This window comes from Dama dama, chromosome 8, assembly GCF_033118175.1.
Source record: "Dama dama isolate Ldn47 chromosome 8, ASM3311817v1, whole genome shotgun sequence".
In the NCBI taxonomy this organism is placed as follows: Eukaryota; Metazoa; Chordata; class Mammalia; order Artiodactyla; family Cervidae; genus Dama; species Dama dama.
In genome coordinates, this window is record NC_083688.1 from 9,936,842 (window position 1) to 9,951,030 (window position 14,189).

At 44.0% G+C, this 14,189-nt stretch overlaps 1 protein-coding gene across 4 annotated transcripts in view; it reads left to right on the forward strand.

Moving 5' to 3' along the window:
• Positions 1-283: 283 nt before the first annotated feature.
• The window catches only part of WDTC1 (WD and tetratricopeptide repeats 1), a 60,977-nt gene continuing 47,071 nt past the window's right edge, over positions 284-14,189 (forward strand). Inside the window, exons 1-2 of one of the 4 annotated variants that reach the window (XM_061148315.1) lie at positions 284-700; positions 13,985-14,132. In XM_061148315.1, the coding sequence (XP_061004298.1) occupies positions 14,085-14,132 (48 nt within the window). In that variant the 5' untranslated portion in view covers positions 284-700; positions 13,985-14,084. The remainder of the gene's footprint in view (positions 701-13,984; positions 14,133-14,189) is intronic. The other 3 variants (XM_061148312.1, XM_061148316.1, XM_061148313.1) reach the window with 3 other exon arrangements.

A 14,189-nucleotide genomic window follows, 5' to 3' on the forward strand; every position in this document is an offset into this window, starting at 1 on the left:
TAGGGTAGAAGGCGCGTCCGGGTAACTAATGGCAACTGGGCGGGGTGAGCCCGCGCTGCGGGAGTTCTTCGACGGAGAAAAACTACTACTCCCAGGATGCCCCAGGGCCTAGCCCAGCTTTTCCGCCCGCCCACTGGCTGCCGGTCTGGCGAGCGGCGAAGCGGATTGGCCGCGCCTGTGCGGGGCTCCCCCACTAGCAGGTTAGTGGGCGCCGCCGGCAGCAGACGTTGACCGGGCGCGGGGAGTGGAGGGTGTCGGGGCGGGGAGGAGCGGGGGCCCTGATCGCCATTCTGGAAACTGCCGGGCGCTGTCTCCGTAGCGTAGCCGCTGGCTGTGAAGCGCGGGGCGGGGGCGGAGACTGCGTGGCGCAGGCGCGGTGCTGGGCTTCTCCTGGGTCCCCAGACAGCTGGAGGAGATAAACAGAGGAGGAGGGAGGGGAGTGCGTGTGTGAGAGCGCGCGAGGGAGTGTGAGTGTGTGTGTGAGCGCGGGTGTGAGGTGGTGCGCAGGGGCGGGAGGAGGCGCTGTCCGGCCCCGGCCAGGCGCCGGGCGGGGAGCATGGGAAGGGGCTAGAGCAGCCCGGGTTCCCCAGCCCCCTCCCCGGGATCCGCGCCCCCCCTCCGGGGAGAGGGGCCGGGCCCCCCGGACGGACATGGGCTCCTGAAGTTGCGCCGCCACCGGTCCTAGGAAGAGGCCTGACAGGTACGGATAGCCGCCGCCCCCTGCTCTCCGCTGGCGCCGAGGCGAGGACCAGCTCCGGCAGCCTTGGGCGCACGGGCCGCCTCTGCTCTGGGCCGGCCCCAGCCCTGCCTGCCCGGGGGCCTGAGCCTGTCCGCCTGGGGGGGCCCATGGGGTGTCCCGAGAAGGGGCAGGCCTCGCCGGGGCGGGGGGCAGAGTGGGCCGGGGGCGAGGTGGGGACGGAGGGCTGGCTGGGACGTGGGGGGCGGGGGGGAGGCTTTGGGAATTCGGGAAGCCTCAGCAGAGGGAGAGATGGAAGTCGTCCCATCACGGGACTTTTTTGCGGAGTTTTTGTTTGACATCTGATCTGGCCCGGGTCTCTGGAAGAAGGGGGCAGGTGGAAGTGCCGTGAGGGCAACGTTGACCTGACCTCCTGCTCTCTCTTAGTTTCTCTCTCTCTCTCTCTCTCTCTGTGTCCATCCCCGTGTCCAGTCCAGGCTTCTGGCAGCCGCAGATGCCTTCAGTGGCCCATCCTGGCACCAAACTGAACTCTGCCGAGGTGTTTCCACCAGGCGACTGTAGCGCCCGTACAAAAGGGCCTTTACTTGGGAACTGGCTATTCAGTACCCACTTCAAAGGGCAAGTAGGAAGTGTGGAGTAGGAGAGAGACTGCGACCCAGCAGGTTCCAATACTCGTTGCTGAAAGCTGCAGTGAGACGCCCCCTTGCCAGCCAGGTTGAATTTGCTCAGTGCCCTCTGGCTCTCCTCTGCAGGTGTGCTACCAGGGTCTCTAGAAAAGAGATATTGGGGCTTACGACTCATGTCTGACAACCTAATTTGGCTATTTCGCCCAAAGGCCTTTTCTTCTATGACTTTCTTTAACTGGTAGAGCAACTTTAAAGTTTTCTTCTCAAGTTAGTGAGTTTAAAAGCCTGGTAGGGTCGCTGTAGCTTCCCCATTCTTCCTAAAGATGGGTAGGTGGTTAGGGCAAAGTGGCAGTTAAGTCATCACTTTTAATAAAGCCTGAAACAGTTTTGAGAAAACTATTCTGAGGTCACCTCCTGACTCAGAGGCATTATGAAATCCCCACCTAGGGCACAGGTATGCCCAGTGGCCTCACTCAACTTTCCTCTATCTTGCAGTCTTTCTTGAGTGGCTAGTCTTTCTTCCTAAGTTGAAGGAACTACTTAAGGCTATTTTGGTTTGAATTCTGGCTTCTTCTTTGTAATTCTTCTGTTTTTAAAGAGGTTGAATTGAGTCTTGGCTGTTGAGTATAGTAATAACCAGATCCTCTATCACATGCCAAGGAGTAACTAGAAGGGCTTCTTTGGGCCCAGTCTTTTTTTTTTTCCATTTATTTTTATTAGTTGGAGGCTAATTACTTCACAACATTGCAGTGGGTTTTGTCATACATTGACATGAATCAGCCATTGAGTTACATGTATTCCCCATCCCAATCCCCCCTCCCTGGGCTGAGTCTTAAGACTGACAATGAATTTCTTCACTGTAAGCTGTTGTGCTTCATTGGTAGGTGGGAAAACAACCTTTTCTGCCATAGTTTGCGATCACACTGCTTCAGTTCTGGAGTCTAGCGATCCTTCCCTCTTTTGATCTGTTTGGGGGCACTTGTGTTCAAGTCACATTCCCGTTTGTAGAAGCAGTGCTTGGGGTCAACTCTGAGGAATAACTGAACAGCAATTTATATTTGTGCCTGAGATTCCTTCCATTGGGGGTCACTGAAGGAAAGAGAATATGTGTAATGCTTGTGGTGATGGTATCATTGACGATTTGCCAGTTTTGAGTTTTAAAGTTGTCAAACTGCTTTCCTAGCTGGAAAGAACTCATGGGACATCCTGTGAAGGATATTTTCACACACCTGGGCTTCAGAATCTGGCAGGTTACAACTGAAGAAGCCCCCTGCTAAACATCTGTAGCTCTGGAGAGGCTAACTGCTGGGACGATCCAGAACTGTGACTTTAATTATTCTTTAATTATTTTTCTTCTCTCTTTTGAATTAAGGAATATAGCCTGCATGTGCAGTCCTGGGTCTCAGAGAGGGAGTCATAGACAACACATGGTGTGGTGATACCTTTTCTTTTGGGCGACTGGTTTAATGATCCATTCTGTTTCCTTTCTTCTTTCATCGTCACCTTTCGGATTCTCCACCATATCTTTGGGCTGCCAAACCCATATAACTCTTGGGCTTTGCTTTCTTCTCAGCTGTATAATAAGAAAGCTCTTCAAAAACCCAAGCCTTGATAGTTCCCATCAGAAACCAGTCCCTTGTGTTACATTTAATTCTGGCTCATTTACTGTGAGGGATATTTGCTAATTGGAATACATCCTAAAAAGTGACTGACATTTATTGAGGGCCTGGTATATGTCAGACTCTACGCTCAGTAGTGTTCTTACTTTATCTAATTTAACCTTCATGACTACCCGGTGAGGCAAAAATCATTTTTCCTGGCATACATATGAAGATACTGGTTCAGAGAGGCAAAATAACTTGCTTAAGGCCACACAGCTAGTAAGTGAAAGGATCAGAATTCAGATCCAGCTCTCTCTCCTCGGGGACTGTGACACTTGATCAGGAGCTGAAGGGACCAGAGCTAAGAGTCTGGGGGACATATACTTGAAGAACTGTCCTTGGAAAGGGACCTGGACTTTTCTCTGTGTGATTCTGGAATGCAGCACTAAGATCAGAGGATGAAAATCCCAAGAGGGTAGATGTTGGCTTGACAGTAGAGAATTTGGCTTTCTAAAAACAAAATGGGCTGCCTTGTGAAGGAGTGAGTTACCCATTATTGGAAGTATTCAAGCAGAGGCTTTGCCACTTTTTATCAAAGATATGGAAGAGGAGTTCATACTTATGTAGTTAATTGGAGAAGGTTTTTTTCTTAGTATTTTAAACTTAATATATGAAAATTATATAAAATTCCTACTGTTTTGATCCATAAAAAACTAATATGTATTGAATATTTTGTGCCTGGCACTTGCTGGACACTTTTCCTCCAATATTTCATTTAGTCCTAGTGATAAGTATTATCACTATTCCCACTCTACAGGTGAGGAAACTGAGGATCCAGAAAGTTGACAGATATGCTGTAGGTTACACAGGGAGTAATGGTAGGGCTGATACTGATCCTGTGTGTGCACCTTCTTAGATGCGTGTCCTAGAGTAAATCACATGTTCTCTCTGAGCTATGCTTTTCTGATCTGTGAAATGACCAGCTACTTTACAGTGGGTTTGTGAGGACTCACTGATGTAATATTTGCTTTTCATTAGATCTCATCTATTGCCCATCAAGGGCCTGGGTTTGGGGGTGAAGGGACTTTGGTTTCTTCAGGGTGAATTCAGGTCTCTCAGAAACCCTGAGAGTAGTTCTGGGGTTCATTCTTGGTGCTATTAGTAATAGCTGCTGACTCCACAAAGGGCTTTGTGGCATTAGTGACTAATACCTTAAAAACTTGAGGCCTGAATAAGAGGAGGATTCAGCCAACAGGTTGAGGTATAGGAGGCAATGTTGGAGGCCGTGTGGAAAGGAAATTCTCACCCTGTTGTAGAGTCAGACTCAGGGATCACTGCTGCATCTTTATATTTAATGTCTTATTTTAGAATGAACAAGGTCATAACTGCTAGAGCTGTGACAGAGCTGGATGCAAAGAATAATAACCCTTAATCCTCCCTGTAGCCATCTGGGGAGGTATTAACCCCATTTTCTTGGGGAAGGGGGCAGAGGAGGATCAGTCCTTGCCCAGGTAGCTGTCTCCAAGCTCTTTGGAGGCAGTGTTAGGATCAGGACCTTGGTAAAATTTTGTCCTTGTTCATAACCTCCAGATTTTATTTTCGGAAAACATAAAACTGTGCTTATTTGTAAACCTTTTAGAGAGCCTTTTGCAGAATGGGAGTCAGGCATTTCTGGTCAGAGAGCTTCATCAGTTGAGGCCTGATTAAGGGTGCCAGTGGCTCTTCCGGTTCCCTCTTGAGCTGGACATCTGGATGTAACACAACTGCAATTGAATCAAAAAGGAAACCTTTCCAAATTGATTGACTTAGTTTTCCTTGATTCTACTAGGAGTGAAATTAGAGGGTGAAACTTAAAGGTCTTCCCTATGAGAGGTACGTTGAGTTGTGGCAGGATTTGGGACGATGCAAGTTAAAGGTGAAATGCAAGACTGGATGCTCTTGAATTCAGTGAGAAAGGATAACGTTATCAGAATACTCTCCCATTTCTGTTTCTGTTCCCTTCCACTACCTTAAGATAATTGTGGCCCTGTGACATCACAGATAAATTAGTATGGTCATTGAAAAGCAAAGCTCTGAGAACAGGAAATTCTTTTACAAAACTCAGATGGCGATAGAGAACTCTACAGACAGAGAAGACATCAAGGTGAGTTTCATCCAGTGCTCCCACAAAGTGGAGCATTTCTTAGGATGGCCTTTCCCAGAGAATGCTTCAGTCAGCCCCATACAGAATCGTTTAAGCCAGGAGCCTCAAAGATGGCAAAGAACTTTTCCAATGATGCTTGGCTGATGGACTTGTCCTGCCATCCACACCTTTCTCAGATGTTCTTGTGCCAACTTAGTCCATGACCCTGAAATGCAACCTTTAAGGTTGTGTTTGAGACCAGCAGAGTCAAGGTGATTTTGATGCCTTAGCTTAACCCTAAGAAATGATAAGAGACAGAGTTTCTTTTGGCAAAGACTGCTTGGATGTGCTCTAAATAAAGATAGTAGAAGTAATTCTTTTTTAGTGGTCAGCAGCCTGGGTTCTGGAGATAAACTACCTAGTTTGACTCTTCATTTAATTACTGTAACTTTGGGCAAGTTAACTTCTCCATGCCTCAGTCCTTCATCTATAAAATGAGAATTATAGTAGTACCCATCTCATAGGGCTGTTATGAGGAGAGGTCTGTCAGATAGTACTTGTAAAGTGCTTAGAATGTCCAATAAATACTATTTACAGACTTAGTGTCAGGCATTTTACATATGTGGTTCCTCCCATTCCTCATCACTCTATGAAGGTGGGCTTTATAATCCCTGTTTCATAGATTAGGAAACCAAGGTTTAGAAATACTGTCACAGAGAAAGTAAGTGGCAGAACTGGAATTTGAACCTGAAGTCTGTTGGACTCCACAGCCAACTTTTTATTTTATTATTTTAGTTCAGATTACCTTTATGCATTGGAAGTGCTTTTTTTCCCCCCCATAGGATTGCTCCAGTAGGAAAACCATTGCAAATAGAGAGGAAACTTGCATATATCTTTTTGCATAATTCAGGATGTTGACAGGGAGGTCGGTCAGTTGTCACTCAGCTGGGGGCACCTCCCTGCAGTGGGAGGCAGCAAGTCCAGAGGAAAGAGAATACAGATGATGTGGGTTTGATTTCCACTCTACTGCTTCCTAGCAGTGTGTCCTGGGATAATGGAATTGGAACGAATTTTGCAGTGCATCTCAGTCTACCTCTCATTTTACAGATGGGTAAATAGGCTGAGGGAATGAAATGCCATACTCACCGAGTTACATAGCCAGTTATGGGCAGGTCTTGGCCTGGAGCACAAGACCCTAATCCTCAGTACCACATAGCAGTGGGCTTCAGTTTGCCCTTGTTAAAAGGGGATCATAGGAACTTTCCAGCTTCCTCTCAAGATATTGTGAAGTTCAAATAAAAGCATGAACAGAAGCATTGTGATAGGTATAATGTTGTATGCAGGGCAGTCATGCTGTTATTCGTTCAGCAAGTTTTAATATATTGGCACCTGCTAAGCTCACATCACTCCTTGGGAGACCCAGGAGGGGTCAGTAGATGAATCAGATAGATAGAGTTGCCCCTCAGGATGTTTTCAGTCTGTTAAGGAAAAGAAGCCACATAAATAACTGCTATTCGAGTTAGGAGACAAATGAAGGAAAGGGTGAGAACTAAATTTTCTTAAATTGTGGTTTTGAGGTAGAGAACCGAAGAAAGGGTTTGGGGACTTATCCTCCTTTACAGCTGAGATATAATTTACTTACCATAAAACCCAAGATTTTAATGTGTGCAGTTCTTCACTTTTTGATGTAGTCACAGTTGTATAACCATCTAATTCTGGAACATTTTCGTCATTCCCCCCCCCCCAAAAAAAGAAAACCATACCCTTTAGCTATCACTGCCCACCCCCAATCACCCCATCTTCTTTCTCAACCCTAGACAACCACTAATCTACTTTCTGTCTCTATAGCTTTTTCTATTCTTGAGATTTCATATAAATGAATTCACACAATATGTGGCATTTTGGGACTGGCTTCTTTCCCTTAGCATAATGTGTTCAAGTTTTCATCCATGTTACAGCGTGAATCAATACTTTATTCCTTTTTATGACCAAATAACATTCCGTTGTATGCATAAGCCACATTTTGTTTATCCATTCATCAGTTGATGGACATTTTGGTTGTTTCTACCTTTTAGCTATTGTAAATAATGTTACTATTTGCATTCTTACACAAGTTTTGTATGGAATTTTTTTGTTTTCAACAAAGTCACTTTTTTTTTCCTGATGTATTTCAAAGCCAGCAGAGGTGATAAAGACATCCTGTTCTCTATGCCGCACCATACCACACACAATGGAATCCTCAGTGTCAGCTTTGTCTCTCTAGTAGGGAAGGAAATGTGGAAGAAATGTTGTAACCGTGTCACTAAGCATAGATAACGGGAGTTGTCCGGTCTTAGAATTTAGGTTTGGCTACCATCTATTCCCTCATAGCTCAGTTGGTAAAGAATCTGCCTGCAATGCAGGAGAGCCCGGTTCGATTCCTGGGTGGGGAAGATCCTCTGGAGCAGGGATAGGCTACCCACTCCAGTATTCTTGGGCTTCCCTTGTGGCTCAGCTGGTAAAGAATCTGCCTGCAACGTGGGAGACCTGGGTTTGATCCCTGGCTTGGGAAGATCCCCTGGAGAAGGGAACAGCTACCCACTCCAGTATTCTAGCCTGAAGAATGTCCATGGGGTCACAAAGAGTCGGACACAACTGAGCGACTGTCATTTCACTACTGCTGCTGCTGCTAAGTCACTTCAGTCGTGTCCAACTAAGCCTTCAATTAACCATCTATTAAGCCCCTACTGTGATCCAGGTATATATTTTGCACTTTCATACATACTTCATCATTTATTCCTCACAATGATCCATTGAAGTAGGTTAGCATCCCTCTTTTACAAGTGAGCAAATTGAAACTCGGAGAGATTAAGTCACTTGCCCAACCAGAGGCTGAAATTCAGGCCCGGGTGCCTATGTATTTTAAGTCTGCTTCTCTTTCTGCTACATTAACCAGAGCCCAAACAAGGACTAAAGCACACCCAAAATGGGTGGTTCCTCATGTTTGCATATTACCATTTAATCCTTGGTTCCAGATGAGTAAGCTTCTCCAGGTGTACTTTGTTCTAGGGTTTGTTAACCTTAAGCTGTTATGTTACTGGTACCCTTTGCATTATGACCCTGGAGAAGGAAATGGCAACCCACTCCAGTATTCTTGCCTGGAGAATCCTATGGACAGAGGAGCCTGGTGGGCTACAGTCCATGGGGTTGCACAGAGTCAGACATGACTGAGGGACTAACACTTGCATTATGAAGTATGCATTTAAGTCCTCCAAACTGAATTTTATTAGCTTCCTTTAAGTGTAACAGATATAGGCCCATTGAAGAAAGTATCCCAGTAGCCTAAATTAAAAGTTTGTGGAAGTGATGGTGTTAAGTTCTAGATGTTTTAGAGCTCCAGGAACAGAATACCTTTTGGAAGATACAACATCTACGTAGAAGCTCACGTTTTCTTTATAACGTTTTCCTCTGTGCCTTAGGTGTTTCTATATTTCTCATATTCCTGATTCTCAAAAACTGGCTTCTTTCTTCCTCTTTTCCATTGAATATCAGCTGGAGTTTGCCTGTAGTATCTTAAATTACAAGTAAATACCATTCCTAAACCTTTGTATTCTAGCTGGAGAACGTTTTCTTGAACTTTCATGTTCTGCCAGCAAATTAGCCCTCAATGTTATGAGAGCTTTAAGTGTGAAAAATCAGAGTTTATTTATTAACTGTGCTATCCTTAGGATGAAGAAGATACATTAAAAGTTTCTTGTTGTCTGGGAGTTCCCTGGTGGTTAGGACTCAGCCCTTTCACTGTGATGGCCTCAGTTCAGTCCCTGGTTGGAGAGCTAAGTTCCCACAAGCCGTGTGGCGCAGCCCAAAAAAAGTTGCTTGTCGACTGTTAAACTCTTCATTCTTCATTAGTGATTTCCCAGGAGTCTGTCTAGCTCTACTGTTATATGTTTAGATGTGTGAATAAATGAGTATAAATAAGATTTAATTTATTGTTCCATGTTCCTTCTGATCTTACTGTCCTAGCTATTCATTTTGATCATTTGACTAAGTTAAAGTTAGCCTTCTTCAGTCTCTCTTTGGAGCTCTGATTATGGCCTGGGTGCCTTTGATACTCAAGTAACTTTGACTACATTGTGTGCTCTTAGTCTAGCACATACCTGGCAAAGTAGATACTGAAATTGTTACTTTATGGATTCTTGAAGTCACTTAGTTTGGTCTTTTTACCCCTCAACAGAACTGAATATTATGTAATTCGCATACTGCACCAGAGATAGAAATTCTCTTGAATTAAACACTTTTTAGTGTTTAATCACACACACACACACAAACACACACACACACGTAACTTCCTTTTGCCAATTTCAATATTTCATTCATATCATTTCATGTCTGTAAGTTCTTTACTCTGTAGAATCGACTACTCTGTAGAATCGACTATTTCTGAACATTCCTTAAAATAATGCTTTTAAAATTTGACCATGATTGAATCTCGTATTCATACAACTTTTATTTATTGCTCTGATTGTTTGTATTTGAGAAGTATGAAACTAGTTATGCCCTCTGTACATTTGAGTGTATTTCTCTCCTGAGGTGAGCCTTTTAAATGACCTCTATTTAGAAGCATTTCCAGTTATGCTTGTCTGCCTCTAAAAGTTTATGAAAAGGCACTGTTTCCTTAGAGAGGAGAGGGTGGGCTGTGTTACAGAACGAGCTGTCTGCCAGTGTGCTATCGTTTCTTCTCAGGATGGGGATGGAGCTGTTTACCAAAATACCACCTGAGTAGTAGTTGTGTTAAATTTGACATTTGGGGTCTTAAACCTCTGTCTACCAGTCTGATACTGTTTTAAATCCCAGTTTCCATTTTATCATTTACCTGAATAGCAGCAATTTTTGCTTGCCTAGTTTCTCTGCTTTTACCCTTCTTGTTCCTTTTAGTATTTCCAAGCTACACACCAATATTAGCTAGAGCTCCTTGTGGCTTGTGGGATTTTAGTTCCCCCACCAGAGACTGAACGTATGCCCTTGGCAGTGAAAACACCAAGTCCTAACTGCTGGACCACCAGGGAATTCCCCAAAGTCCCTTGCCTTTGGTTCTTGGCTTCTTAGCATAGGTACTGTATCTTTTCATCTTCAGTATTCCCTCATGACTAGCACAGTGCTTGGTGCTTGGTAAAAATTCAGTTTATGTTTTAAGAAAATTAGTGGATGAATAATGACAGTTTATTTGGCTCTTTTGGGGATTCCCTGATAGCTCAATTGGTAAAGAATCTGCCTGCAGTGCAGGAGACTCCAGTTCTATTCCTGGACCGGGAAGATCTGCTGGAGAAGGGATAGGCTACCCACTCCAATATTCTTGGGCTTCCCTTGTGGCTCAGCTGGTAAAGAATCTGCCTGCAGTGCAGGAGACCTGGGTTTGATCCCTGGGTTGGGAAGATCCTCTGGAGAAGGGAAAGGCTTCCCACTCCAGTATTTTGGTCTGGAGAATTCCATGGACTGTATAGTCCATGGGGTCGCAAAGAGTCGGGCACGGCTGAGCAACTTTCACTTTGGGGATTCTTGTAGTGATCATTACTCTAGGAAGTTGCATACCGTAGTAATTTATTTATGTATGCATAGTGGTTAAGAGTGTACATACAGTTTTAGGTTTGGGTCCCTGCTGCGGCTCCAGTTTATCAGCTATGTGACATTGTGGGAATTGTTTCATAGCTATGACTGTGTCTCCTTGTGTGATGATAGGACAGTGACAATAGGAGCAGCATCTACCATACAAGCTTTTGAGCTGATGTTAGCACTGGTTGTCTCCCTTCTCAGTTGTATCCCCCTAGATCTTTGTGACTTCTTGCCATTCACATTTCAGCTTAAATGTCATCATCTCAGAGAACTCCTCTATATCAGACTGGATTTGTAGTTGTCAGCAACAGAAACCAATTCTAGCTGATTGTTGAAAGGATATTAAGGAAACTCAACAAAATATCAAGGAAGGCCAAAAAGCCAGGCTTGAAGAATGGGCTGGAACAAGGGAAATTAGTTAGCAGCCAGGACCCACAGCCAAAATTATTCACAGAACCAGTCCATGAAGTCACTGCTGCCACTTACATAGCTTACACTACCACCAGCTGACTGGACCTTAATGGCAACTATAGCACCCCTTCCTGCCAGCATGGACTCTCCATGATCCTCTGATTCTTTGACAGCAGATCTCAGTTAAGGTCTGGGGCTCATGTGTCTATTGACGTAGCCTGGGCCATACGCATACACACTAGGTGTAGGGGAGCCTAGAAAGAGAATCTTGTCTCCACCATTCTCACTTCATAGTGAGAGGGCTCTCCACTTCCCACCAGACTCATCAGATGGGAAATTCCCAAAATACAGGAAGGAAGTTCACATGCTGAGCAGCCAGACAACTCCAAAATGCACCATATCTTTTTTAACGTCAAGTCTAAAAGTAGCTCATCAGTCACTCTCTGGTCAGCTTGTTTTATTTTCATCATAGCACTTTTCACTATTGGATATAGTCTTATTTGTATTATTATTTGTTATCTATCACCTCTTGCTGGAATATAGGTACCCTGAAAATAAGGAATTTATCTGTTTTGTTCACTGCTATGTCTCCTAGGCCTGGAATAGTACCTGGCATATAGTAGAAGCTTCTTGTGCTCACTTGTTGAGTGAATAAATGAATGGATGAATAAATATAAAGCACTTAGCACAATTTTTGGCACATAGTAAGTACATAATATTTGGCAACTTACTATTTCTTAGCAGATACAAGTATTTATGTTCCTTTCAAAATAAAATTAGGGAAAAGGCTTTATACTTACATTATTTTATTTGACCTTCCCAGTAACCTTCTAAGGAAAAGGGTGTTGGGAGGAAAAAGTGAGCCTTCTTCTGGTGAAGCATGCATGGCCCCTTCACTGTTTGTTTCAATGCTTCCTGTGCCTGTGAGTCACAGGAATGAGTGCCTACTTAGAGAGATTAAGAGACTTGACCAAGGCCACATGGCTAGTCTTACTTTATATCAGATATACTCACTGACTTTGATGTTTTCCATTGTGATAAGCCCCATCCCATATTCTTGGTGATTGTGGGGGCAATTACTGTTAATATTTTGGCTTTGACTGTTATAACACGAATCAGAGCCATAAACACAATTGCAGGCCAGTGCTTAGTTAATGTCAGTTTGTTCAAATTCATCATTTTAATTTGATAGCCAAGGGCCCCTGGAAAAGCCATCCCAGAATTGGAGTTCTTAAATAGCATCCCTGGATGTTCTTGGTGCTTGTAGGTCTTGTGATCCTAGGTAGTGCCCATGACTTCTGTATATCCCAGGTAATGCTTACTGAGATGCAGTGCTGGTTGGCTTCCACATTCTAAGGGAAGGTTCTTGCCCTTTTAAGAGCTTGTAATCCCAAAATAGATCATGGAGACATAAACCCCAAAGAATTCAAGCTGAATGGGAACATGTATTCAGGCAGCAAGTTTTTTTTATTGTCCTACTGTGTGCCTAGTACTAAAGGGGGAAAAAGCTATCTCCAATAACATAGTGTTTATAAATGGAGTCTCCTTTTGTGGTTAAATGCCAAAAGGAAGGGAAGGAGTCTCCTCACAGCTCAGGTGGGGAATGTTTGGTTTTAGGAGGGTGTACAAGGGATCTGCAGGAGGCCAGCAGGAGGAAAGCCCGGGCCAGAAGGTCCAAAAGTGGCTTCAGGGGGTCCTGCTGACTCAGGAGGGTTGGCAGAGAGGCCTGATGGGTCCCCAAGCCATTGTCATAAAGCCATCATGGAGAAGAAAGACTGGACCTCCTGTGTGACTCCAGAGGTAGAAACAGGACCAAAAAGTGGGCATAACAAGAGGCAGAACTTTCTTTTAAAATTTCATGGGATTATTTTCTCTAGCTGGTTTTTTTTTTTTTTTTTCTGATTGTAAAATTAATGTGCTTGTATAGAAAAAATTTGAAAACATCAAAAAGTAGAAGGAAAGATTCAGTCATACTACTATGTAAAGATGGCAATTGTTATTTCTTATATTTCCTTTTTTAAACATAGCTGTGATGATAGTGTTTATTGCAAAAGAAAATACAGGCAATGTAATATAAGCATTTTTCTTTCACAAGTAGCCTTTCTAATGCTGCATTATATCATATGGCTATTCCATTATTTAGCTGTTCCTCTATCATTGGAAACCTGGGTGGCTTTATTTATTTATTTTGCTCTTCCAAACTCTGTGATGAGTGTGCTTCAGTTTGGAACTTTTTTATTTCCCGTATTTTGTGCTTTCTTAATGGTAAATTATCAGAAATGGTTTCTCTGTCAGAGTTGTATAACAAAGAAATAGTTTGCTTCAAGAGGTTTTGAGTATGAAAATCTACCTATCAGGATACTGAAGAAAGTTTTCTTAAAGTTGGACATGGTCACCATTACATTTCCTCTCCACTCTTTGACTCTGTGGATCTGTTACAAAGTTGAATGTTCTGTCTGTGATACTGATTTGGTTCGGGAGAGAGCTAAGCTGAAGGTCAAGGATTTTGAAGCATAATTAAAAGTTACAGACCGGTGGCCACAGATGCATACTGAGCAAGTGAAACTTGACATCTTTCTCACTGTATGCCTTGTTCTTCCTTTCAGGATGTGTTTCCATCTTCCTTCATACTCATAGTCACACACACACACACACACACACACACACACTTTCTGGAGAAGCCCACACTCCTTCAGTGTGTGCTCCTTCAGTGTTTGTTCCAGTATTTCCTGTGGCTGTGAATCACTGTTTCTCCCCTGCCCCCTTGACCCTCCAGAGGTTCTTCACCACTATGGAGCAGGGCCAGTGCACCATGTCATAAATCACAGGCAATAGCCAGTTTACTGGGTGGGCTGGTGGGGTATGTTAGGGGTGGAATCAGGGCTCCAAAGCCACCTTTTCCCATCCCCCAAGGTTTGATGTTTTTTTTTCCCCCCAGGTAATTAAATGTGTGTCTTGTGGACCTGGGCTTGGCTGGAATGCTCAAGGGTCCTGAAGATCCTTCTATAGCGTCCTTCTGTTGAACCCATTAAGAGAAGATGGCAAAAGTCAACATAACTAGAGACCTCATCCGTAGGCAGATAAAGGTAAGCAACCCAGGCCCATGATCCAGAACATGAGGTCCTTTTCTCCCCACAGGTTTC